This window comes from Artibeus jamaicensis, unplaced genomic scaffold (assembly GCF_021234435.1).
Source record: "Artibeus jamaicensis isolate MK-2021 breed Jamaican fruit bat unplaced genomic scaffold, CSHL_Jam_final contig_233, whole genome shotgun sequence".
Classification (NCBI taxonomy): Eukaryota; Metazoa; Chordata; class Mammalia; order Chiroptera; family Phyllostomidae; genus Artibeus; species Artibeus jamaicensis.
Window position 1 is genome coordinate 12037221 of NW_026521486.1, and position 26907 is coordinate 12064127.

The window sequence follows — 26907 nt, forward strand, 5'->3', positions numbered from 1 at the left end:
TCCCACTCAGACCTAGCAGTTTCACTCATGGAAAGAAAGGCCCTGGGAATGGAGGCAGGTGCAGAGGGGTGAGAGGGAGGAAGCGGCCCATTTCAGCAACTTCCTGTGGAAACTGGCAAAAGGAACTTGAATAAGCATTCTTCACAAAAGCGAATGCCCTTAACACCAAAAAAGCTCAGCTCCAGTTTAATTAGTCCCTCACACTTAGACTTTTGTGTCTCAAATTATGACCCAGGTTTTTTTTTAGATCCCAGCGGAACTGGTTGTAGCCCCCACTTCAAACACACAGGAGTGCTCCTGCTACCGAACAGGTAAAAAGTGCGAGCAAACTCATCAGAGCCACCGCCTCATTAACAGATTTCTCCACCCCTGAATTTTCACTTTCAGAGACGTGTTCTCCGGTTCACAGAGCAGTGAGACACTACAAGGCCAAGGCACACAATAAGCCACCTTATGTAGGTCAAGAGTGAAATGATGAAAAGGGATGGAACGCTGGTGATAATACTCAATACCTTTCATTGCACGTACGAGGCCTTTCAGCTGAAGGCAGGAACACTAAAGAGCACATTACGTTTAAGGAAAAAATGCTGACAGCTCATCAATTGATTTTCAATGAAAATCCTAAAAAATTAATAAAGAAGTTAAGCTGCTGAAATACAGTTTCACCAATTAGCTTAATGTCAGAGAATTCTAATTAGGCGTCTTGAGATTGCTATTTAGTGTTTAAGCCTTCAGAGTGCCAAATTCTCCTTTTCACACAAACTGGTTGCAAAATTAAAGACATTAGGCAGCCTTAATTACATTATCAGAACAGCTGGGATTAGGCAATCTCTGAAGTCAAGACGGCATTCTTTTGTCACTGGGTGGAAATCCCTGGCTTTCCAGGGTGCCGGATTTTGGTGCCGTTTCCTATCTCACCCTTACAAAGCAAGCTGCATTAGAAACAAAAAATTTGCAGACAAAGAATAGAGTAATACTCAGTAAATAATGAACACATTACCGGAAAAGAAAAGGTAGGTGAAGAGATTAAGCCTGAAACGGTACGTGTTGCTAACACCTCTGCTGGCGGCGGCCGGCCAGCCCTCAGGTGGCAGAGAGACGGAGGGAAAGCTCTGTGGACCGGCCTGGCCAGTGGCTGCGGCTCTGTTATCTGAAGCCGAAGCACATTTATGCTCCCTCATCCCAGGGGGTGTGAAATTAGCAGCTATTGTCTTTACACATTTTAGTCAACACAATGCCTTTTATGTCTTTACATTGTTTATAAAGCAATGTTTTCTTGCACTCGGGAACCCTTGTTTTAATTTCAATTTTTTTAAGCAACAGGATAGTTCCTTCTCTACCCTCTCCTGACTCCATTCTTTATTCCTCTAAACAACCAACATTTTTTTTTAATGAACTCTGTTAAGTGCACAATTTTTTCCAATTGAAAACTGTAAAAATTGGGGTTGATGGTGGTGGGGATACCCATAATCCCCTGAAGAGTGGTCAATCTGAAAGTGGCCAACACCCACCTGCTAACATCAGCCATGAACCAAACAGAACATTACACAGAATGAGGGTAAACATCTCAACAAAATATATAGATAACATACTAATAACATATTTAAAGACTTAAGGTAGAGTTTTCATAGTTAAATTTGTGAGAGATAGTAAGTCATGTGTGAAATGTTTGTATTTCAAATATATGAATGTATATTCCATTCAACTATCCCTTTCTCCTATTTAAAATGAATACCAAGTTAAATTTTATCAAAGAAAAGAAGACCTCTGACACAAACAACTACGCCACCTGTCCTGCCAGCTCCAGCCGCTTGTTGCCATAATAGTCTCTGTCGTCCACTTTATTGTCCCCTTGGGCCAGAATCACTCTTCGCACCATCACCGCCGTGTAGATGCACTTGGCTCGGAAATTGAACTCTTTAACCTAGAGTTCAGAAATTAGAGAAAGTTTTTGAGACAATGTATATTATCATTTAAGTTACCTCAAGAAAAGCACCAATGCCGTAATATTTAAATCAGGAAATAACGAACTATGATTCCCGCTATTTGGGAAAATTCAACTGGTCTGTAAACTTCCTGAGAGCTGAGGTGATGCCCTTTCACGCTGCACTCTGCACCTGGGCAGCCTGTCTTCAAAGATGACCACCACCGGCTCCTTGCCGCTCCATGTTTCACGTCAGTCCTTCACTAAGAGGTTGACTCCACCATCCCCTTTGTGTGGGCCTGTAGACTAGTGGTTTCCACACCCTCTTAGAGTGTTGAAGCACCATGTGAGAAGTCTAGGACACTCCGCTGGGGAGAGAGGGGTCCTTGTAAAAGCACCGAGGAGCCAGAGACGCGAGTGGAGAAAACACTGTAGGTGTCAGGCCTGGTGGAGCCTTGGAAGGACTCAGCTGCCATCTGTCTGCAACTTTATGAGACCCAGGATGCGAAACCTCCCTTCTCCCACTGTTGAGCCCAGTCAAACCCCCACAGAATCATGAGAGAGCAACAAACAGTTATCTTGAGCCATTAAGCTTTGGAAATGTTTGTTATGCAACAGTACATCACAGGAATAGTACCAAACATTGTCTGGCACTGAAATATCTATTGGGTGAATGAAGAGACTGATGAGTGAGTCCACTGCAAATGTCTAGTCAATCTTCTCTAGTACAAACCCCGAAATCCATATGAATGACTCTGGCTCAATCAGTAAGTTAAATTAGAAATGGTTACCTAATTATACTGGTTTGTCCGGGCAGACAAAAACCTCAGGAACCGAGGTAAGTCCTTTTCCCACATCCCAAATGATGAGCATGGTCTGACAGTATGGCTTTATCTTCTGCCAATGCTAAGGAATACTTTATATACTTTTCTACAGAAGATTCATATTATAAAATTTGTTTTACTTTCCTTAATTTTTGAGTAAGATCTCAATGACAGCCTATTGAGTTTATCACTATGATGGATTAATTCAGGGAATCTTGATTTAAAAGAACATCAGCAACTAGTCTCCTTCATACATTTCGTGGATGCTAATTAAAGAATTATATTAAATAATATAGGATATAAGAAATTCTGTATATATCCCAAAAACTTTATTCTCTTCCAAAGAAAGTTTCATTTCTTCTCTAGGTCAGTTTATTCTCCTCTTATTATAGAGAACTTTGGAATATCTCAAAAGAAATGTGTTAACTTTGGAATGTGGTTGAAAGTGAAAAGTAGCCCTAGAAGCAAGGTTGTCCTCTTGTACTCACAAAACAATGACATCAATAAGTAAGGCTGGACTAAATCATGTTCTTTAAAAAGAAAAGTCTCTCTTGACCATCCTCAAACAAAAACCCTACAACCACAACACTGAGCAGAAAAGCCCAGTGTCTGGGCAGCTATAAGTAACTTACGATCTCAATGAATATTTACAAAGATGTTTGGCCCTTCATTCAGCTCTAATTTACTTTTTTTAATGTTAATCTGGCAAGTTAATTTGACAATGTAACTTGTCTTAGTTGTATTTGCCCCTCTAATTAATGAAAAAATGAAGCAAACTTTCATTAACAAAATTTTCAACTTTTTAAAATTTCTTTTCTTTTTAAGATTTAATTATTTTTATTTTTAAGGTTTTGTTATTGTTATTCTATTTCAGTTGTCCCGATTTTCGCCCTTTTCCCTCCTCTGCCCAGCCCACCCCCCACTCCCACAGTCAATCCCCACACTGTTGCCCATGCCCATGGGTCATTCATACACGTTCTCTGACTAACTAGTCCCTTCCCCCTCAGAAGTCCATTTCATATTCTCATTTTGCATAAATACTGGCAGACACCTCACAGCACTTTATAAAGCACTTGAACCAGAACTCATCTCAACTCCCCTCCTCTTTTAACTACTATATGCTGAGAAGTAAACTCTAGGTCTAAACTGAAAAAATTAGTTAAGACTTAGCCCATCTTTTCTACTGACAGAACCGAAACCCTCTAATCTAGTGGCTGACATCACTTTTTGGTAGAGTGCTAGTAACAGTTCAGATATCTGTCTGTGGGATATTGACCTGCACAGATTATCTAAAGGGAGGGAAAGAAGAGCCACCAAACGGGCGTGGGGCACCCACACAGAACCGTCATCAGCAAAAACCTGTGGAGTCCTTCTAGTATTACACCGGAGAACAGAGAGGTCTGGGGCACCTTGGAGAAACCGTGAGAGCAGCAGTCTCCAAACTTCGGCGTGGATCAGAACCACTGGAGGGCTTCTTAAAACAGATTGCTGGGCCCCATTCCCAGGACGCCTGATTGAGAGCAGGTCTCGGAGTGCAGGAGCTTCTGACAAGTTCCCAGGCAAGGCTGGTACTACAAGTCTGAAAAATGTACTTTAAGAAGCAATGCCTCTGGGGAACTGAGAGGTCAGGGTTCCAAGCTAAAGCCCCTGCAGGCTGCCCTCAAGTACGAGTGCTGGAGGATGCCAAGTATCCTGCCCATCTTTCTCCCACTATGTAGAAACATTTAAACCACTGCTTAACAGTCCAAGTCGCTCTACCATCGTGATTACTGTCATATCTTAACGCTTTAAGTAATTATTTTTTATTCCACTTTTAAACTTAGTTTTAAGTATGTTTCATCGCATATAATACCGTAAGATCCCAAATACCACAAAAATGAATTTGACATGCTAATTGTATTTCTTCCCCTGAGGACAGGATTATTCAAGTAGAGATACCCCTGCGTCACCTACAACCACCTCTAATGTTACTCTTAGGTACTTTTGCACTAAACCATTCTGGAAAATGAAGATCTTTTTCTGGTTTATCTGTTTTGACTACAGTGAACTATGTATCACAAAACTTTAAGCCCACTGCAGTCGCATTAAAGGAGCAATGTTTGGGTTCATCAACTGAAAACAGTAAATGCCAGGATAGCCAGCACTCTATGAGCGAAGGCTCTTTAACTAACCAATAGGTCTCCTCAGTTATTGCACACAGGTAAATGAGGCCCCTGATGGGAACTCTACGGCCAGGAAACTATGGTTTGCATCACTGCATCATCACAATGACCACGTGAGCAAGTGGTGTTGGTTTCATTGTACAGATGAGAAAACTGAAGCTTAGAAAAGATAAGATTTGCTCCAAGTAAATCAGCCTGGAAGTAAGAAACCAGGATTTGAACCCTTGAATCTCTGGCCCCAAAGCCTCTGTTGTTTCTAGTTCTCATTTTTGGTATTTCGAGTTTTAAACAGTTTTTCTAATTACCCAACTTTAAAATTCAGGTCAGACCAAGTTTTAGAATTAAGACTTCTCATTATTTAAATTAGATCAAGGACACATAAAAATAAATGGCAGCCAAAGGGCAGAATCAGAGACCTGTATTGTTTGGCTAACAAGGTGTTGCAAATAAGAAGATCAGATTTGAATGCATTTAAGTGGTCAGTGTCCACTCCCACAGATCACTTGGGTTTCCATTATTTGTAATCAGCCCCTTAGGCAGAGTTTGCAACCCCTGAATTAGATCATTTACGAGGAGTACACATGGTAGCTCATCATAAACCAGACTACCTGGTTAACAAGACAGTCTAACAAATGATTCTGTAACAAAAAGTACAGCATACAAAGTAAATAAGGGTGGAGAAGTCCTGTCCAGGTGGCTAAGTTGCTTGGAGCTTCGACACACACACCAAAAGATTGTGGGTTCGATCCCCAGTCGGGGCTTGTACAGGGGCAACTGATCAGTGTTTTCTTCTTACATCAAAGTTTCTCTCTCTCTCACTCCCTTCCTCTCTAAAATCAATAAACATATCCTTGGAAGAAGATTTTTAAAAAAAGAAAGAGTGGGGGAAGGATCACTCCAGCTGACATGCCAACATGACCGATCTCTGTTTAATGATGTTAATAAAAAGTAAATATTAAGCACTGGTTCAAGGGTCAGAAGGTGGCTTCTAGTTCTCTTTCTGACCAGTAACCCACTGAGTGACAAGGCTAATCAACCTAGCTGGCCTGAACCTGAGCATCCCCACTGCAAGTGAAGAAGACTAGACAACGAGAACTCCACAAATTCAAGGTCTAGGAGACAAACTTATCCAGTATATTGAAAAGCATCTATTGTAGAAACGCAACAATAAGAATGTGTTTAATGCTGCAGAACTATATACTTAAAATGGTAAATTCTATGTTATGTATATTTTATCACAATAAAGAATATCTATATGGGCAAGCCACTGTAAACTTGCTTTAAGTTATTTTAAAACATCTAGGACAAGCGGATCTAAAGGCAGAAACTTCCAGCTATAAAATAAACAGGTCAACAGGGTATAAAGCACAGCATGGCAACTACCGTGTGTAATACTGCCCTGCACATTTGAAAGGTGCTAAGAGAGTACATCCTGGAAGTTCTCATCAACAACTACATATGGTGACAGACGTTAACTCGACTTACTCTGGTTATCATTTTGCAATATAGACAAAAATCGAATCATTATGTTGTATACCTGGAACTAATAAAATGCCGGACATCGATTATGCCTCAATAAAAACCAAAACACCTAACGTACCATCTCTGTACTTCAAAACCATGTTGTACAGCATTAATAGACACACGAAGGTAAGAAAAAAAACAACAACTATGCATTAAAAGAAGAACCAGGAGAGAATAAACATGATGATGACGGTTCCAATACAGCAAACAACTTCCCAGTACAAATAAACTATAGACAGTGGCAGATTACTGCCAGTGCAGCAATCTAGTCCTCTTTAGGATTCTCTCTTTTCTTAAGGAACTAGACTTTTAAGTATAAACTGGCATTCAAAGTTTTTTAGCAGCCACGCACAGGCCCCACAATCATCATTGACAACTGCCAAGGTACTCACTGGTACATGGGTCAGGATGGTAGACGCCAGGAGCTCTCTTGCTTCTTCTATTTTGGTTTTCTTTGGTCCACCTCCCCACATCCTTTGCCTTCTTACTTTGTTCCCTATATATTTCAATGCCTATAAAAAACAGAATGTAGTATAATAATGTTTAATGTCATCACCAGAGACAATTTACTAAGCATCTACCCATACATAACAGTATAAGCAAAAAAGACAGGGCCCCGGTTATAGAGAAAGCCGCACCGGGCCTAGTCAAAAGTCCGCATTTGTCACGAATCAATGACAAAACAGCATTATACATGATCTAATACACTGGTTCCCTTGTTATTTTATAATTTGTTTCCGTACTATAAAGTTGATATACAATCATTGTAGACAATTTAGAAAATACATGTAAGTGAAAACATATATATAAAATAGCCGGAAATCTTCCACCTAGAGGAAACCACAGCCTGCAGTTAATATTTCTGGATAGTGCTTTTTTCACCTCCAAAAGTTACCATGTAAGACCTCTAACCGAAACACTGCCGAGAAAAAACAAAACCAAAATAAACTGATGGTTCTGCCATTTTCATTGAGTGGCACATCTAACAGTGTTCAGATGGTTTACTGTTAAAATTCTCTCCCAAATGACCAACAGATGCATCATAACTTCTAATTATACTCCTGGCAGGCTTCTATAAAAACAAAAATTAACTGATTCCAAAATTTACATGAAAACGCAGAAGACCTGGAACAGCTGAAACAACGTTGAAAAAGAAAAGTTGGAGGATCCACATGACCTGACTTCACTATAAAGCAATAGTGAAAGACAGTGTGATTCTAGGGTAAGGACAGATAAACGGATCAATGAAAGAGAATAACAAGTCCAGAAATAAACCCAGGCTTTTGTGGTCAACTCATTTTTGGTATAAGTGCCAAAGCAATTCAATGGGCAAGGGAAAGTCTTTCCAACAAATGGTGCAAAATAACCAAAAACCCCAAAGTGAAAAAACCTGACCCCTACCTCACACCAAATAGAAAAATTAGTTTAAGATGAGTTTTAGGCTTAAATACAAAAAAGAAAAGTATAAAGCTTCTAAAAAACACATAGGTGAGTATCTTCTTGCCCTGGAAGTAGGCAATGATTTCTTTAAATGGGACACAGAAATCAATAACTATAAGAGACAAGGGAATAAACAAAAAAACCTCTTGATAATTAGATTTTATCAAAATTAAAAACTACTTATCAAAAGACACATAAGTTCAGAACCAGAGGGGCGAGGGGAGGGAATTTCAGGGGAAAAGGGGACGGATTCACAGGAACAAGTATAAAGGACACATGGACAAAAACTAACAGGGGTGGAAATGGGAGGGAGGTGGGGAGCACTGGGGGGGGTGGACTGGGATGGGAGTAAAAGACAGAAAACTGTACTTGAACAATAATTAAATTTTTAAAAAGACACATAAGGAATAGGGAAGCAATTGACTGGGAGGAAATACTTGCAACACATAAATGTGACGAGGAATTTATATCCAGGATATTTAAAGAACTCAAATTCAATAATAAAAGGACAACTCAATAAGGCAAATGAGCAAAAGATCTGGACAGACACTTCACACAGGAAATAAATAAGCACACTGAAAAAGTGTTCAACCTCATTAGTCATCTGGGAAATACATATTCAAACCACAGTGAGATACCAACAAACACCCACTCAAATGCCTAAAACTAAAAAGACCACCACTACTAAATGATGGTGAAGATGTGAAGAAATCGGAGCCCTCATACACTGCCAGTGGGACTGCAAATGGTACAATCACCTTGGAAACAGACTCGGCAGTTCCGATTTTATAAAAGTTATATCCACAACCTCTTCGATCCGGCAGTTCTGTTCCTGGGTATTTATCTAAGAGAAACACTAACCTGTCCAGGCAAAGACTTGCACAGGAGTGCTTACAGCAGCGTTACTCAAAACAGCCAGAGAGTGAAACAAACCCAACGTCCATCGGCAGGAGAAGACAAACTGTATATTCACACAGTGGAATACTGCTCAGCAAAAAGACACCAACTGCACGGGTAACTGCCATAAAGAGGAACAACCTGGATGAATCTCAGAGCGAATGCTCTACCAAGAGAAGCTCGACACTAAAAGAATACATTGCATAATTCCATATATATAAAGCTCTGGAGCAGGCAAAACTAACTTATGGTGAAAAAATTGAAACAGTGGAGGAAGAAATCAGAGGATGAAGGCAAAAAATGCCCACGAAGGGGCATGATAGTACTTTCTGAGGTAATGACATTTTTAAATTTTTTTAATATAGCATTTTAAAAATATTTTGTTTTCATTTTTAGAGAAGGGGAAAGGGAGGGAAAATGAGAGGGAAAGAAACATCAATGTGTGGCTGCCTCTCAAGCACCCCCTACTGGGGACCTGGCCTGCAACCCAGGCATGTGCCCTGCCTGGGAATCGAACCAGCAACCCTTTAGATCGCAGGTCAGCACTCAGTCCAGAGCCACACCAGCCAAGGCAACAATATTTTATGTCTTATAAAAATTATATAACTAGTATATGTATGCTTCAGTATATATGAGTTTTACCTAAAAAAGAAGGAAATATTAGAAACTAATCAAGTAATGAGTGAAGAGTGTAAGTGAAGAGTTAGAGGAAACAAGAGTGGCTAAGTGTCTAACTGCTGAAGTTGGGCGACAGGTGCATGAGGGCTCATAATACTATGCTGTGTACTTGGAATTGTTAAAATTTTTTAATAGAAAGTTTTTAAAGAAGAGGATCATGTGGTTCTTACTACTTTATAACAACAATGAATGCTTTAAAAATTTTTTTTAAACTGGCTTTCAGTTAGTCAGAAAGTCTAACTGAAAGTCATTTCTTTTCCATGTTTTAAAACCTAGACGAGGTATCACTTCCTCTTTGAAGACTTTCCTAACCCCACTCCTTTTTCTCTGCTCTTTTAATTCCTTACGTATAAAAAAACTGAATACTTCCCTTACAGTTATTAACAACCACACCTAAAACAAAAGCAAACTAAGCAGACACCTAAAACAGGAGCGGAGCCACAGAAATGGAGAACACATGGAAGGTTAGCAACAGGGGAGTGGGAGGGGGAGAAGGAGGGAGGTACTTATTCTTGGTACCTTCACCAAGAATAAGTAGCATACACGGTGGGGAGAAAACAGACAGGGGGAGGGCAAGAGTAGTGTGGGAAATGTAGAAGCTGAAGAACTTATGACACATGGACATGAACTAAAGGGGGGGAATGTGGGTGGGAGAGGGTGTGCAGGGTGAAGGGGAATGAAGGTGGGAAATAGGACAACTATAATGGCATAATCAATAAAATATATTAAAAAAATAAAATTAAATGAAAAAAAACTAATACTTCCATTAGCATTCAGGTAACGCTACATTTTAACTGTTTATTTATGTGTATGTCTCTCCTATTAAATGTTATGTCATCTTTTTGATTCCTGATGACAAGTGAAGTGTCTGAACATCAAACCTACGATCAACCCTGTAAAGCCACTGGAGCATAAGATAACTAAGGACCCTGAAAATGCTTGCTGCAGTAACCTGGCAGGAAGTAGTCGCTAAGTACAGTAACTGATTAAAACAGGTCAGCAGTTGGTGGGACCCAGGAACAGACAGACAGTTTGGTTTTCCCTCAGCTGAGCTATCTTCATTAAATTTTGGTCTTCCAGTTCCTAGGGGAAAAAGCCAAAGATTCTTTACTTTTTTGAAGAAGAAACAAAAGAACACAGGAGCGCCTGGTATTCCTTCTAATGGAAGCAGGAAGTCACCTTTTCGCTAGGACATCCCATAATGTTGCTGGGGCTGCCTAGTGTGAGGGCAGGAGCCCAATCTGTTCATAAACAGGCCGAGGTGACACCCCACTGCATCCTCTCCTCCCAAAAGGGGAACAATTTCTTCTCTGTACACCAGATCCCATGGCAAGGATGGTGTAAAATGTACATAACAAATAGGGAGGAGAAAGGCTCTGTGAGCAGAGAAAAAGGAGACCAAACGGGAGGCCTTAAAAACAGAACACTGGTTCCAAGCAGTCACTGAAATTCCATAGTGTTAAAAATTCTATTATACAAGATAAAGTGTACTTGCTACATTTTCATTTAGAATAACATAAGATACTCACGTTGTCCTAACTCATAATCTAGGTTCAATTTAACCGTTTTTGATTACTTGTGTCTCTGCCACCTTTTATTAGTAGCGAGTAATTAATCTGAGCCCTAACCCAGTGTACAGAGCACAGGCCGCCTCAGACCTGTACTTCTCGTCTGCTTCCCTCTGTCAGGAACGTGCGTCTTTCCTGGCGACTGTGCATTACGCTGATCCTCTCACTGAACTTCTCTGACTCAGTCAGCTAGACTTTTCTATCACTACCTACTTAAGAGAAATAAGTGCGTGGTTTTCCGGCCCACTGCTTTATGATACAGAATCATGTGACCAACAAGGATGAAGTGTGTAATAAAACGAATAATGGATCTCACTGCATCCACTGTGATGTCATCAAGACAAATTGAGTATATCCCTCAAACTGCCCCAATGCCTGGGTATTTCTTAACACTTTTCTCTTCATGTTCTAGGAACACTTGGTCAATACAATTTCAGTTTGTAACAAGATTCATGCTCACCAAATATTTCACGTTCAATGAAGACCAAAAATAGAATCTCCCAAATCCCAGCAACTTTTCCTGATGCTGCTTATCGAATAACTACAGTCAACTAGTAATTAACTGCAGAAAAAGAGGAAGTTAGTGAGAAGAATAATCCCCACTGATTGGTGCTTTCGAATTATGTATACTTCCACGTGACAATAACCTCCCTAAATGTTTACTCAGTCTTTGAAAATATCAAGGGGGATTTGATTTTTTACAGAACACACACTAACAGATAGAAGTGGGAAAATGCTCTACGAGCATCCTGGGTGACGAGGAAAAAAGCAGCTTGGCATTCACACCTTGCTGTAAGTAACCCACAGAAGAGACAGCACACTCGGGGACCCGTAAACACTCTGCGCTATGACGGTAGGAATCCCCCTTCCCCAGGACGGCTCTTAGGGATGTCATCATTGATTTCTTTCCACTTAGCAAAGCGCTTTATAAATGTGGGCTAGACGTCCTAAGTATGGCTGTTTTTCATACACATCCCTGTTTTCATCTTCATGTCTCATGTAAAATCCCCAGGTTCCAACCAGGAGTGCCTCAGGTCAATGAACGTCCCTCCTGGAGTGGTAAAGGGGTCTCTGATCCTGGGCCTCTCTTGCTGGTAACACTGGGAATTCAGGAAAAGTGACAGGGATCACATACAACTAACTAGACGTGAAAAGCAACTAGAAGTGAAAAGCAACTAGAAGTAGGGAGTCAAAATGGATATTAAAGAGATGCAAAAAATAAAGCCTTCTACACTAGAGTTGCTGTAGCTTAAAATACATATAACTCAGACGAATATGGAAAAAAGAGAATACTTCCTATCAAATGAGAAAGAAAGCCTCTTGGCCACATATCCCCCGAGCTGGACACCATAGGATAATGATTTGTCTAGGCACACTCCTTCCTCCAGTCCCTAGAAAGTGAGTCGCGGAAGCTTCTCTATTACCTCTTCCATCTCCCCCACACCCCTCCCAAATCCACGCCCCCAAAAGTCACTGCACCCCGTGCTTTATCAATGAGCAGCACTAAATCTCCAACTCCCTTTCACAGCGAAGGACCACAGGGAAAGACACACCTGCATCTGTGTGAAAATCTGAGCTTTCTGGCACTCTTCCAAACTGGGCCCAAAAGCAGCCATCACGTGCTCCTCGGTCCCAATCATCTGTACAATTTCCTGGTCACTCTCAACACCCATGGCCTAGGACGGAGAGAAAAGACAGAGAGTGTTGGCTTTGTGTTAACTCACTGACATTTGCTTATGCTAATTTGGCATTGTTTGTGGGTATTACTTCTAAGCAAAAGCTAGCTCTTTCCTCAGACATGGTGCCATCTGGCATTGGCAGCCACAGCCCAAGCTGCAGAAGAACCTGAAACAGAAATTCTGATTAGGAAGAGGAAAACAAACATTCTCAAGCACTTTTGGCATGTGTGCTATCTTCTAAAATTTATAAATATCCTGTGAGTTTCACCGTGAAAAAAGGAAGCAGGGAGGTAGAGTGGATGCACTGGCCATAATACAAAGGCACACCGAGAAACACACATGCAGACACAGGCAAAGAGCAAATCGGAAAACGTGCAGTGCTGAAAAGAAATAGCTTTGTCACAAGAATGATTTTTCTGAAAATTGTCAAGTCACTTGCATTCAGGATAAAAGAATTTTTCCTAAGGGATGTTTTACCTCTCTTCCAGAGACAGCACACTATGCTTTATGCAGGTTTTAAAAGAGATCTTTTCAAGACTAAGAACACACTTAACAGGTTTAAGAAATCCACTTATCTTAAGTGTTTCAAGGTGGCAGCCAGCAATGCAGGTCTTTGTAGATTCCACATGGTGTGAAGGCTAACTCCTTCACACATTTGCCTGGAATTCTGCCATATCAAGAAACAGAGCAAATCGCACTAACCCTCTCTTGGCAGAGAAATCAACTGTTTCTTAGAAGTTAGGGGAAAAGTGATGTTTGCATTAAAATTTTTACTTTACCTACGCAGAGAAAACAGAACCAGAGATAATGTCTCGTTGGGCTTTGATGCTCTGGTTCTCAGCTCTCCCTCCACACACAAGAGGGAAAGGTTAAGCTGAATCCCAGTGCGGTTCCAATGCAGTTCCAATGCAGACCGTCAAGAACATCGCCCTGAGCACCAATGCGAAGGGCACCCCTCGGAGGTGTCCGTCCCAACACAGCGTCCACAACAGACCACACAGCCACTACTGTCATGTCTGTTGCCTCTCCGACCACAGTTTTCTCATTTCTATAACAAGAGGACACAACCAGGTCTCTTCCAGCTCAAAATCCTACAATTCCACAACTGAGTTTTAGTCTGCATTCTGAAATGTGACATGGATACTTCAGGATCAGATGTAGACTTATTTAAAGTTTTGAAGGTTTTGTCGCAAGGAGCTAAAAATATACTGTGTCCCTTTCAGGCCAACTGTGATGGTTTAAAAAATGTTCACCAATTCTTTGGTGAGGACTCCCTCCAAAAGGTGAGGACTAATTTTCCTTTCCCTAAGTATATGCTAACTTTAAAGGCTTACCTCTACAGAAAAAAAAAAGTGTAAGTGACAGTGTATGACTTTGGAGCCTTGGTCATGAAGGCACCGCAGCTTCCTGCTTTGTTTCTCAGAGTGCTCCTCTGGGGGAAGCCAGCAGCCAGGCCATGAAGACACTCAAGCAGTCTATGGAAAGACCCATGGTGAGGCCAACTGCCATGTGGGTGAGCCATGATGGAAGTGGACCCTCCAGCTCCAATCCAGCCTTCAGATGACTGCGGCCTTGGGTGACATCTTGACTCATGAATGAGTCAAGAACCACTCGGCCAAGTAACTCCCAAATCTCTGACCAGCGGAAGCTGTGCTCTAATTTGTTATACAGCATAGATCACTGATAGACCAAGTTCTGAGATTAACCCCACTGTTTAAACTTAAAAACACTTTTTAAGTGTATAACTTGTTCAAAATTTTTTTCATTTTGTGGACAAATAAAGAAGTTCTCAAGATACAAATCTCTTTTTTGTGCCTTAATTTTTGCATATTTTTACTTCTAATTTGAAATGATGCATTTATTTAAATGGATGCTGAACATAAACTCCATTATTTAAAAATTACACACGTTCATTAAAACGCTTAGCCTTTCATGGATTAAAGGAGAGCAATCCTAAAAATATGATCAGTCCTAATTTTTACTTATTTTTATTTTCCATTCATTGCAAAGTTATTATGCACTAGGAAGCTTAACCTAAAAATCAACAGCATGATAAAGATATGTCATTTCTGTTCAAAGCAGATCAGGTTCCAAACTATATATATTTTTAAATGTATCCAGTCAGTGCATAATTCCTTATAAAAGTTGCATATATAATGACTGAGCCACTGCTGCAAGACAGCAGCACCTGGGGGCTCTCTTCCTTCAAGGAGCTGGGGCACCGGCTATAAACTGGGCAGAGGGGAGGTTCTGCAGACGCCACCTCTCTGCAGTCCCTGGGAGCCACACCACGTGGTGCTTCATGGAGCCAAAGGGGAGATGCCAGTGGCGTCCTTTAGGGCCAAGTTCGGTAAGTAACCCTCTGCCTCTGTGTCTTCCCCCTCCTGTTCCTTTTCTCTCCTCTTTTTTTCTTTCTGTTTGTACATTAGAACAAGTTAGGATTTGAAATACATTGCTGCAAATAGTACGCAACTCTCAAAGTTACCTGGAGTTCAAACTCTGAAACTCGAACAGAAAAAGCCCTATCTGTACTAGAAAGAATGGCTTTCCTTTAATGCCTCCAGAGTCAGAGTGAAGGCAGTTTCCCACGTCCTGTTCAGGACAAGGTGCAGGATTGTGGTGGGGCTGCCACCTCCAGCCAGACTGGAGGTACAGACCCCTTAGTATTTTCTTCCTTCCTGTGTCTCTGAAAAGTGTCCGCTTAGCCCACAGGTGTTTATGAGTGGCGGCTCCTGGAGTCGTTCAGTGTCAGGAATCTATTGCCTTTGTTCAAATGTTAAACAAAAACCTGGTTTCACTTTCCTTTCCTTGTTTCTACTTAATATTCTTGGCTAGAATGAAAATCAACATATACACCTCTGGACATTAATAATATTGATCAGCGATATATCCTTTGCCAGTGAAGAAAATTTTTCTTACAAATTTAAATAATGAAGAAATAGCAATTCAGATTCCTCAACCTAGTGTCTTGGTCAGACTGAAGGTGATTTTGCAAGAGCAAACACACATCAAGCGTTCTGGTGGCAACCCAGAAATTGGAGGGTGCTTCTAGGGACGTTCTCAACAATGTGAACGTTCCCAAGTAAGGATGCGAGTTAGTAACCGGCACCAGTGGAGCTCACACACAAGTTCAGACTCATAACACGTTATCATTTGTCCCTTCCTGCACCTCCTGTGTCCTACTCCTCAATTCTCCTCGTTCGTCACACTCCTGCTCTCACTGTCCTGCGCAGCATGCATTTGTCTCCAACAGGCCTTTATTTCCACCTGTTTATCGGACTTCTGAATCTCATGGGAATGTGCCCATCGAATTCCTTTCTAAAATATCATGGTTTTTAGGAAGCTTAGTTGCACAATAAATGCCTTGCTAATTCTTCAAGATGTCTTATGGACCAAAAAACTATAGATTTACATGCATTTTGCTGCACCAGTGAATGACCCATTCACTGGGGGCCTACCTTTCACAGACAGGACATTCCTTTTGAACATTTTATAGGTATAAAATACACATAGATATTTATCAGTCTTAATTTTTAAGCCAATAAAAGAACTATTTTGTCCTTTGATCAAGCACACTGAGCTGCATCTGCTTCTGATGGCGACAGCATACACATAGATCCACCTACACGTTCTCCTCGGCCTACAAGTGGCAGTCACGAATATCAGGGAGGAACAGCTCCCTGTGAAAAGCTAAATAGAATATAAGTTACTCTGTACATGTTAATCTCTCAAAATAATGGGTTTCCATGAAATCCAATATACAAGAAACAGTACTAAGGCAACTAATTTGCTGTGGAATCTAAGCACCTTTCTCTAAAATCTCTAAATATAAAACTCTGTGACCGATGCACATCAGTTCTCAGAGGGAAGCCCAAACACTAAAAGGGATCCGTACGGAACAGATACCAAGCGAACACGCAAAATGATGCAGCAGGAGATGGTCTCACTGAGACAGGAGCAGAATCCCAGAGCCGAAATGGCAGTAGCTTTCTGGATCAGCCCCCTTTCTTGAGGCACATTAATACCTAAAACATCTAAACTAGCGACTACCTAGATTATTTTAATAATTAACTTTTAGTTCAGTAATCTCCAAGTGAAAAAGATGTATACTGGATTGCCTATTTTGGTCTTTAATAATATTGTAATAAAAGTCCATCCTCATTTAACATACGGATTGCCACTTCACATTGCCCTGATGCCAAATCTAAGGAATAATTTTATAATTGCACAAAATTCTCAAGCGGCCTAATATGAATTTAAGAAGACTGCTTAGGCCTTCCAAATATTTCTAAGCTATGAAGCAAAGACATGCCAAGCACATGGTAAATGACACCATATGTGCAGAAAAAATGATCAGTGACAAAGCTTTCCTCTAAAAGGAATAAACTCTCCCTGAGTCTGAAATACACTGAAATACAGGGTGATAACTCAGTCAGGTTAACATCCAAAGTGCTCCAGCTCCAAAGACCAAACTGATTTTATGACTATTTAAGCTTTCAGAAGTCACAGCTACGAATAAATGACATATTGCTATGGAAACCACAGCAAAATGCCCAACCATCTTGCTGTACAGACATAATTTAGACATCTGAAAACTAGCTTTATATGGTGTTCTTTGTACTCTAGATATTTGAAATCAGTTCACCTAATTTAAATCAAAGGTAAATGCTATATAATAACCTTATCAAAAAAAAGCAAAGAAAATACATTTCAGCACAAGGTCACCCAGTCTGCCCACCAGCAAAAGGAAAGAAAATAAGGAGACATGTTCTTTGAAAAGTGGCATGAGGTCTTCTCTTTGGATATCCACGGAGTATGACCAAAAGCATGACTTTTAAAAGACAGAAAGAAAAATACTAATGAGCAGAAAAGAATGATATGCAGGATTATGGTGATATGTTGAAATATATTATGTCAAGTAGGGAAAGGGGATAACTTCTTAAAACATCTAATATTAAGATCTCCAATTTTTCTTTAAAGTAGACAAAAGTCAACTTATTATTACCAAAAGCAGTCCTAGCAGATAATAAAAGAACTGTGATGACCCTCTTTAACTGTGTGATTTTTCTCTTTTTTTAAATTTTATTTATTGATTTCAGAGAGAAAGGAGAAGAACAGAGAGAGAGAGAGAGATTAATTTGCTGTTCCACTTATTTATGCATTCATTGGTTGATTCTTGCAGGTGTCCTGACTGGGGATCTAACCCATAGCCTTGGCATTATCGGGAAGACACTTTAACCAAATGAGGTACCCAGCCAGAGCAATTCTTTTTCTTTAAAGACCAAAAATTTCAATATGTTGGCTCCCAGGAAACAATGTGGAGCATCCCCCTGAAACTTGATCCTCTTTTCTGCAAAAACTTTCAGACTGCAGATGCCATCACAGCACAACCACTAAACACGTGTGAATGCAGAATGCAAAGCAGAGAAGATTCGTGGGCAGAAGAACCTTTGTAGTGATTCAAGTCCGTAAATAAGGCTGATCTAGGACTTAAAAGCTTTCTCCATCATATTCAGACTCAGCATGGACTCTGAAAACCCTGCTGTTTCTGTCCCTTTCAGCCAACTGTCAGTTACAATCAACAACCATCAAGTCCTAATGACTGTCAAAGCCTCTGTTAAGGCCACACAACAGAAAAAGAGAAATGATCTGACTTTTCTGGGATCCCAGTTTATTTTCCTGGGCTTCCGACATGAAATATGCGAGGAGAACTAAGGACAGAGAAAGAGCATCTTTCCAGGCAGTCTTGGTTTTCAGAAACTACACGATCTCATTTGCTCTTCACCACTGTCCTCTCCGATGAAATTCTCACTGGAGAAGTGAATTACCCAAGACTCAGAGAGATTGAGGAACCTGCCCAAGGTCACACAGCTTGTAAGTGAAGAAGCTGGAATTCAACCTAGATCTGTCTGATCATAAGCAATCCAGCACCCTATGTACCTCCTGATGGGTCAGGGGTGTCCCACCTTTTGGCGTCCCTGGGCCACACTGGAAGAAGAGCTGTGTTGGGTCACACAGTAAATACATTGTGACATGTGATCACAAAAAAATCTCATAATTTTTAAGTACATTTACGACTTTGTGTTGGGCCACATTCATAGCCATCCCAAGCCACATGTGGCCCACAAGCTGCAAGTTGGGCACCTGTGGAACAGTGATTATCAGACATGTTTCCACCAGATTATTAAAATATTCCTACAGTAAGAAACCAAAAAAGTGACAGACGCTTGAACTGAATATTTAAACTAGAAAGTTTGAACTGAAATGTAAAAATATTTAATTCTTATATATGCACAATACGCTATGTATAATATACATTATATACAGACTTAGATACATATCACAAGAAAAATGTGGCAGCATGTACCAAATTTATTCTAAAGGATGTAATACTACTCCTAGGATTTAAGTCTCACAAAATAATCAGCAACACGCACAGACATGCATGTGTAAGGCCATCCAGGGTTGTGCACAGGAGTGAAACCTGGGGGAAGAATAACGCCCAATGTCACGCCACAGGAGACGGGTCAAATACATCACACATGTGCAATCTCTTCACAACACCTGCTGAAACTGACGTGCACATTCATATTTGCAGACATGGGAAACTATTTACAATTCACTGTTAAGTGATGAGAATAAAATTGATGTATATGCCACAAAAGCAAAGGAAAAAAGGTCAGAAAACTGTACCCACAAATCAAGTTATATTTTTTGGTGGCTTTCTAAATTTTTACAATGCAAGGACTGTTTTGTAATCAGAAAGGAAGAAGTTTGAAATCTCATAAAAATGTACATTGTTAATTAATAGCCTATGATAAAAAAAAGATTTGTCAGCTATATATGTATACATTTATGACAAAAATATTAAGTTTGACAAGACACTATCTTATTAAGCATCTGTCATCTAGCTAAAAAAAGTAATTAATAATGATTTTTTGATTGTCATGCATGTGTCTAAGTGATACATTTCCCATGTGAGTGATATAATATTACATGCATAATTAATTTATAATTTCTAGTGGAAGTTAGATAGTCCTGTGCACCTTTTTAAGCACCAAAAACTTTCAAAAAATTCCTTTCATGCATGGGAGTATACTGCCCTCTGCTGGAGATGTAATTTTACGTAAATAAAAGGTCTGTTACTGAACACCGTTATGTACACGAGGCACAGCACTGGGTACTGTGGGATCCCAACAAGAAAAGCCAAAATTACTTCTGTGCTTACAATATATATAAAACTCGAAGAAAGGTAATAAAGTATATTGATGAATTTTCCTTGGCCCCCTGATACTACTACTACTACTACTACTACTACTGCTACATCATCGTCATCATCACCATCCTAAAGAAAACAATGGTACAATCTCATTTGCAGAGCTCAAAACACCCTGGCTGCTATGACTCAGTTGGTTGGGCTTCGTCCCATACAACAAATGGTTGCCAGTTCGATTCCTGGCCGCAGTGCATTGCCTGGGTTGTGTTCAAGAGGCAACTGATAGATGTTTCTCACATCAGTGTTTCTCTCCCTCTTTCTCCCTCCCTTCCCCTCTCTCTAAAAACAAATAAATTAATTTAAAAAGTAAAGATAAAGAATTCTAAAGCACAATGAGCTCTACTACATATAAAAAAATGTCTACAGCCCTGACTGGATGGCCTGGTTGGTTGGAACATTGTCCTGTACACCAGGGGTTGCAGGTTCGATCCCCAGTCGGGGCTTGTATGGGGGGTAGTTGATTGATGCTGCTCTCTCCCATCTATGTTTCTCTCTCTCTCTGTGTCTCTTTCACTGTCTCTCTCTCTCTCTCTCTCTCTCTCTCCTTCACAGACAACTCCTAGGCCCCAACACCACCCTTACATGAGGAGGCCCATCTGCCGCCCTGACCCCTACGCTCTGCCACCTGGTTACAGCTTTAACGGGGCAGCTCGACTCCTTCCTTACTCAAGGCTCACAGCCAAACGTTTGCCCTTTTTAACCAACTTAGTTAATTCCACCTCAGAGGATCTCTTTCTCTGCTTTCTCTCACTACGACCCACAGGGTATTTCCACTACCATGAACAACTGTTGAACAGAAATATCTAACTCTGAAGTGAAACTAAATAATGGGAAAAGAGCATTATCAACCTCTAAAATTATCTGAAGTACTCAGTATCCCTTCAGTATTTCCTCAGGCCGTCTGAGCTCTTTATCTCAATTGACCAGTCATCGAGATTCATTTAATACCCATATACAGTTGATCATCATTATCCATAGTAACTGTTTTCTACAAAGTTGCCAAAAACACTGAATTAATGAATACTGAAGCATTGTTTCAGGGGAGATACTGCTATGTTCTGTGAGCCTGATTATATTTTCTTCAAATGATTAATGCAGAACCTTGTTTTACATATGTTTGTATTCAAAGATACCTTATCTAACACACACGTGATTCATTTACACTGAAGTCACAGTCAACAGCACTCTAACTCATACCTGCACGAAGCTTGTCGAACCCATATTCCCTCCACAAGGCACACCACGGCCTTCTTGCACTTAGGAACTCTAGACAGCACTTCAGCACTCTATTTAGGGGTCATTTTAAAGAGCAAAACCACCAACAAAAGGTACAAAAGTGTGAAAAACATGGCACTAAATAGACAGCCAAAAGGACAGTTTTTAACAGTATAAGAGCTGAAATGAGAAGGCAGCCTTGTTTGTTTGACCTCAGCCGGGAACGTGCCTGCTTTGGAACTTAAATTTTTCCCGGTTCTGGGCCTGCGCGTGTCCATGAATAACTGTAAAAGCACCCCAAATACTGACTTGCAGTTGCAAAGCAATTTTAGAAATTAGGAGAGTTGGCAAAGATAGAATCTGTGAAGGTCGAGGACCAACTACATGACATACAGTCAACTATTTTTCTGTTTTGCTTAATGACTAATACTCTAATTTAACTGTTCATAGAATCTGCATAATATTTAAGTCTCAGGGCAGATTAAGTCAGCCACTACACAATTATCTGAGAAGATACCATTTAGAAATTAATTCTGCACTTCTGTTAATTCTGAGAGAATGTCTTTTGGGTTCTAAGCCAATAATTCACAAACAAGCTGAAAAAAAAAATCAGTTGTAGAGTGGAGAGGCATGTTTATGCAGAAACTCATCAGAATCCAGAAGTCCATAAAAAAGAACAATGAACTTGATCCATAATCTTTGCCCTTTTGAAAATCCCACTATTAGAAATTCAGCCTACAGACATCCTTGCCTGTGTGTGACATGATATTACAGCAGTTTCACAATAGCAAGAGAGATGTATGTCCGCTGATGAGGGAGTGATTACATAATGGAAGTTTGTCAGAAAGAACACAGGTCTGTATGGAGTATTGTAACACTCCCTCCAAGATGTAAGCTACAAAAAAATGCTAAGAGCAAAACAATGTGCAATTTACGTAACTAAGAAACAAAACGACAAAAACGTAGTCTACACTCATGTGCTCGCACTTGCACAGGCGCGTGCACCATCTTTGGGCAGAACTCTGTGGTTAGGTACAGTGGATGGGAGGCTTACACATACTAAAAAACCCTTGGGTACCTTTGGATTTTCAAAAAATAATATATCAATTAAAAATAGATTCCTGTTTTTGAAAACATCTAAACCTTATTCTTACTAGCTTTCAACTTAAAATATATTACAAGACTGACAACTTACCCATATCACAAATCTTTCTATTCTTAGATCTCCTTATCCTCCAAATTTCTAATTACATATGAAAGTAAACCAGAGAAACAAAACAGAAACAAACTCACAAAGAATCGACTGACAGGTGTCAGCTGGGAGGGTTGTTGAGGGGCTGTGTGAAAAAGGTGAAGGGATTTAGAAGGACAAGTTGATGTTCATGAAACAGCCACGGGGATGTAAAGCCCAGCGTAAGGAATGTTGTCAGTGATACTGTAATAATCATGCATGCTGCCAGATGGGTACCACTAGTCTCATCAGGGGACCACTCTATGCGTTACACAAACGCTAACCGCGATGGTGAAGTCAACAGAACACTGGATGTCAACTGTTACAGAAAAAAACAAAAATTAAAGAGAAAACTCTTTATAATTTTCAGTGGCTACCTGCAACCTTACCTTAAATATAATTACAATAGGAATATCCTCTGACAAAGTGTTATGCCTTAAATAAAATCGTCCTTGTTTCACGGCCATATTGGTTCTGCTCTTCTTCTCATGGGTAGAGCTACAAGGAAATACAAATTGGTTAAGCATCCCCGCTTAGTTTCAACCCAGTCACATGCAATTGCAAAGTCTGTCAATCAAATGATTCAAATGATCAATTATGATCAGAAAGGTCCTATCTAATAGGTGCTTTTTAAAGATGCACAACTCCTCTCCCGTCCCTGTCACTTCCATTTTAAAACACTGTAAATGTTTCTTTGGCTTTGAGATTATGGTGGAAGTTTTGTGTGTGAATGAGTGACAATGACAAATTTTTTTTTTTTACCTACTTCACTTTGATTGCTCCTGAACTCCTTGAATTGTGTGGGGCATATATTCATAAACAATTTTATACATTCAAAGAAAAAAACCTCAAAATGAGCCTGTACCACAATGATAAAACTATGAAGAAATGAATTTGTATACTAATAATCCAATAAAATATACCTAGAGTCTTACTATACAGTGTAACCAACAAAAACAACAAAAACCCTAAAGCCTCTCCTTCTATTGATATCTCTATTCACTATAAAATTCCTAGCAGATTTAAAAACATTTCAAAGCTTTATTCAATGATAATAGTAACACATACTGATCACTCCCTACATATGAGGTCTATCCAGAAGGTATCCAGCCATGTAATATGAAAAAATAGAGATTTATTGAAGAAGATACAAGTTATAAGAAACACTATATATAAGACAATGACACCTCAGTCCCCTTCAAAGCAGGCACCTTGGGACCTCACACAGTCTCCCAATCACCATTAGCTGCCCTGTCATATTTTCTTGAATCTCACTGACAGTCTGAAATCTCTTCCCTTTCAAACGTGATTTTAGTTTTGGGAAAAGCAAGAAGTCTCAGGGCACCAAATCTGGGCTGTAGGGGGGCTGAGTCACCTGGGTGATTTGATACTTCACCATAAACTCTGCATGAGACGCGATGCACAAGCAGGCATGTTGTCGTGATGAAGCTGCCAACCACTGGTTGCCCACAGCTGCAGCCTTCTGATTATCTGATCAGTTTCCATGGAGGAATGTTCAAGCTTAACACAACATCTGATGCAGATTTGCTGCTCTACTCACTCAGTCATTTTAAATGCGATGGTCACACAGTGCACATGCTCACTCAACACATCTACTGCCCTGCTGACTAGTACAGTGAAGTCGTCATTGTTCACGCATGTACACTCCAGTCCGCTCTTCTTGGCTGCCAGGTTTCATAGATGTAGTGCAAACCATTCTCTTTATAATAACAATGGCTGGACTTTTTCTGGACAGACCTCGTATTAGGTACTGGTACCCAATCTACTTATATTGGCTCTACTCTCCTACATATTTACACTTAGACTTTAAAGTGTTGCCTCCTAATCACATGTGAGGAAACCAAGGCTTATAGAAGCTAAGTGACTGCTCACCCAAGTACCTCATATCTAGTAAACAAAACCTTGAGAATTCAAATGCTGATTGCCATGGTCTCGAAAACTGCATATAGTGGGAAGACCTGGGCTGTAGAATGATTAGATCGAAGGTCAAATGCTGGCTAGCCCTGATGACTGATGTGACCCTGCTCTCAAGGCCTGTTACTCAGCTGTAAAACACAGATAATACCACTTCTCTCAGAGGACTGAGCTGGCAAAAAATATATGTAAGCACCTAGTATACTGGTGACTTCCAGTAACTACTCGGTAAATGGCTATTTATTGTTAGTTTCCTTTCTATCTGAAAGAAAAATGCAGAAACTCTGAATTATGCAGTTCATCACAGGTTGTTAGAAGAAAAATTCTATTACATACTGACATCTTAACTATGTCACAGTTTTCTTTTCTAGGACTCATTAGCCTCCACATTTCAAATTACATATGATAATAAACCAGAGAAAAGAAATTAGAAGAGTAACGTAGGGGATGCTGTTATTGGAAAATGAGCTGTGAAAGTGGCTATTACAAAAAACAATACAATAGTCCATGAAATAATTCATTAAATATACTTATTCAGTAATGACAAGTCAGAATACACATGTAAAATCATCAAAGACTGAAAAGAAACATGAAAAACTTAAGTGCTTTTACATTTTTCTATGTTTCTTTAGTACTATAAATTAACATAAAATTCAACTTAAAATAACTAATGGCCTTTCAAACAATGTCTCACACATTCATTACAAAAAATTTTAAATGACTTTTTTTTAAACTTTATTTTTATTGTTGACACTATTACAGATGTCCCTTTTTCCCCCATCTCTGCCTCCCTCCCTCCCCACCCCTGCCCCTCCCTCCCTCTGGCCATCACCACACTGTCGTCTGTGTCCATGGGCCATGCACATGCGTTCTTTGGTTAATCCCTTCATCTTCTTTCAACCTTCCCTCTCCCCTCCCCTGACAGCTGTCTCATGCATTCATGCCTCTGCTTCTATTTTGTTCCTCTGTTTATTTTGTTCATTAGATTCCACATATAAGTGAGGTCATACAGTATTTGTCTTTCACCAACTACCTTATTTCAATTAGCATAATAGTCTCCAGGTCCATTCATGCTGTTGTAAAAGGTAAGAGGTCCTTTTTTTTTTTACAGCTGAGTAGTATTCCATTGAGTGAATGTACCATAGGGTTTTTTTTTTATCCACTCTCCTACTTACCAACACCTTGACTGTTTCCAAACCTTGGCTATTGTAAATAATGCTGCTGTGAACCTAGAGGTGTGTATATTCTTTCAAATGGGTATTTCAGGTTTCTTTGGAGATATGCCCAGAAGTGGGATCAATCAATACTCTATGCTTACAGTCTTTCACAATAAACTGAATACAGACAGTTTAAATATTTCACTGCTGTTATCAGAGAAAAATAACTGGGTACCTCCATATCAAAAGACAGCCTATCCGCTGCTAATGGAATCGCCAACATTTCTTAAGAACGCCACCTCTGCCCTCCATACCTGGTAACTGAAGCACCGACTGCCCCCTTTCGGTCGGCCTCCACGATGATCCTGTTCTTCGACAGCTGCTCTTGGATGAGAATAACTTTTTCCACTCCTTTAACAATGAAGTAGCCGCCTGTCCGAAGGAAACGAGCAGAGCTTCACCACCTGCTCTTCACACAGAGCGGTTTAGTCATCTCCTGATGGAAATCACTCTTCCATTGCTGCACAGCACTGACCGCCACTTAACGCAAAGAGGTTTACTGACACTGTTTTATGAATTAACGATGGTGCCACCACGTGATTTTATGTAAGAGGAGAGCAAGAGCAGTTTATTTAAACTTCTTGACAGGAAATGTACCTTAGAAGTCTATGCATACCAGCACCTGACATATATGAGAGGTGAATGAAAATAGTGTTAAATAAATTAGTCTTCAGAATTTTTAAGCAGAAAAATAACAGATAATCTTTACTATAAACTGAAATTTGCTCTATGTTTTGTAACAAATCAGTGATAATGGCAGTCTAGGTTTCTGTGATATTCTATACTTAATAAAACTCACAAAACATTTATCATATATATTTTGGCACAAAATTCAGAAGGGGATAGAGTGAGACTTCATTTTACCTGCAGAATGTAAGCTAAACCAGGGCAACATACTTGACTTATGCATCATTTTGCTGTGTGACTTACGCACCGTTTTGCTGTGGTCTAAAAGTCACGCTCCCTGCTAACCTCTCCCCAAACCTCCGGGGCCTCTACACCAACTCAACTTTGAAGAAAGTAGGTTAGAGCAACTATAAATGAAGCCAATGTGAAAGGTGAGTGAAGGAATTAAAAGAAACTTTCTGTTAAGTGCTAAGCTTGAAACTTTATAAAATAAACTAAAAACAGGTAAAAAATCATTTAAAAAATTTAAACAGAAGACTTATTTTTTGCCTTGTTACAGTGTTTAAAAAAGCCTGAAATGAGATGTTTGAGTTTTTTCAGACTACACAAGTAACTTTGTAAGATTAGTTTTGAATTTTTAAGTACACCGAAAGAGCATTACCATTGAGCAAAGAGACAAAGAAAAGATCAACAAACCATAGCAGTCAATC

The 26907-nt window shown here is 39.9% G+C and overlaps 1 protein-coding gene across 3 annotated transcripts in view; it reads right to left on the reverse strand.

Annotated features, from left to right (window-relative positions):
- POLR3B (RNA polymerase III subunit B) overlaps positions 1–26907 on the reverse strand; it is a 168027-nt gene that overhangs the window by 126978 nt on the left and 14142 nt on the right. For 2 of the 3 annotated variants that reach the window (XM_053661850.1, XM_037160486.2), the window contains exons 8-12: positions 25825–25942; positions 22808–22916; positions 12571–12693; positions 6827–6946; positions 1790–1924 (exon numbers count right to left, since the gene is read on the reverse strand). In XM_053661850.1, the coding sequence (XP_053517825.1) occupies positions 1790–1924; positions 6827–6946; positions 12571–12693; positions 22808–22916; positions 25825–25942 (605 nt within the window). The remainder of the gene's footprint in view (positions 1–1789; positions 1925–6826; positions 6947–12570; positions 12694–22807; positions 22917–25824; positions 25943–26907) is intronic. The other variant, XM_037160488.2, reaches the window with a different exon arrangement.